This window comes from Malania oleifera, chromosome 8 (genome assembly GCF_029873635.1).
Source record: "Malania oleifera isolate guangnan ecotype guangnan chromosome 8, ASM2987363v1, whole genome shotgun sequence".
Classification (NCBI taxonomy): Eukaryota; Viridiplantae; Streptophyta; class Magnoliopsida; order Santalales; family Ximeniaceae; genus Malania; species Malania oleifera.
This window is the reverse complement of record NC_080424.1, coordinates 106,413,799-106,415,170: the sequence shown is the minus strand read 5'-3', so window position 1 is coordinate 106,415,170 and position 1,372 is coordinate 106,413,799. Positions and strand designations below refer to the sequence as shown.

General features: G+C 37.8%; 1 protein-coding gene across 1 annotated transcript; it reads left to right on the top strand.

Annotated features, from left to right (window-relative positions):
* Positions 1-306: 306 nt before the first annotated feature.
* Positions 307-1,115, top strand: LOC131162881 (putative germin-like protein 2-1). The gene is made up of 2 exons (XM_058119487.1): positions 307-445; positions 562-1,115. The coding sequence occupies exons 1-2, from the start codon at positions 313-315 to the stop codon at positions 1,113-1,115; spliced, it is 687 nt and encodes a 228-aa protein (XP_057975470.1). The 5' UTR covers positions 307-312.
* The last annotated feature ends 257 nt before the right edge of the window (positions 1,116-1,372 follow it).

Genomic DNA, 1,372 nt, shown 5'->3' with positions numbered 1-1,372 from the left:
TCACGTACATTAGACCCCCAAAACAAGAAGAACAATTTCTACTTATTTAATTAAAATGGCCTTTCTCAGATACATTCTACCTTAAAAGCATAAGGCTGGGTCTTTACTAACTTCTGTGGAATGGGTAAATTCATTGATCAGCTTTGAGTTTTGTTTAAAAAAAAAACATATAATATATGAGGAAGAAGAAGACTACTTCAAAGCTGGTTTCATTATAAATACACAAAGCTACCTTGCCATTATCATCACAGCTGATATATCCAAAGCAAAAACACTTTTCTGGCAAAGCAAGAAATTGCATATATGATAAGCATGAAGAAGAAGATGGCAGCCAACACACTTGCATGCATTGCCCTCTTGGCTGTGGCTTTTTCTTCAGTTTCTGCTGCTGATCCCAGCCCTTTGCAGGACTTCTGTGTTGCTCTTAATGATTCCACGGAAGGTGGTACGTGTTATTTTTCCTTCGCCGGACTTCTAGGTTATGTCTGAATGTGAATGTACAAAATTTTAAATTATACTATAAGTAATATTTGATATGTTGTCTTGTGTAAATATGTACAGTGTTCGTTAACGGAAAATTCTGCAAGGATCCAAAGCTTGCGACAGCCGATGATTTCTCCTTTTCGGGACTGAATGTGCCTGGAAACACATCGAATCGGGTTGGTTCAAATGTTACATTAGTAAATGTTGATAAACTCGCTGGCCTCAACACCCTTGGTATCTCAATAGCCCGTTTGGATTTTGCGCCGTATGGTCTCAACCCTCCTCACACGCACCCTCGTGGCACTGAGCTCCTTACTGTCTTGGAGGGCACCCTCTTTGTCGGTTTTGTTACCTCAAACCCGGAAAATCGCCTAATTACCAAGGTTCTTAACCCAGGTGATGTTTTTGTGTTTCCCGTGGGACTCATTCACTTCCAGTTTAATGTTGGAGAAACCAATGCAGTGGCCATAGCTGGTTTAAGTAGCCAGAATCCGGGAGTCATCACTATTGCAAATGCAGTTTTTGGTTCAAAGCCGCCCATCTCTATTGATGTTCTAACCAAGGCCTTCCAAGTCGACAAAAATGTCATCAACTATCTGCAAGCTCAATTCTGGATGGATAACAACAACTAAAATGATATTTATTATGCCTTAAATATTTATTGTGTTAGCTTTAATAAATTGTTTGTTGAGGTATAAATTGAATAAACATTGTCATGCATCGACAATCCCAATGTTATAGAGGGATCCAGTCGTTTGTATGTGCTAGTACTTTTAATTAATATATGTACTCAGTGTTTTATAATTGGTCTATGTTCTTCTCACTCTAGTTTTTTTGTTTTTTTATTTTTACACATAGAAGTTTTATTTACCAAAGTAATCTTTTAGTT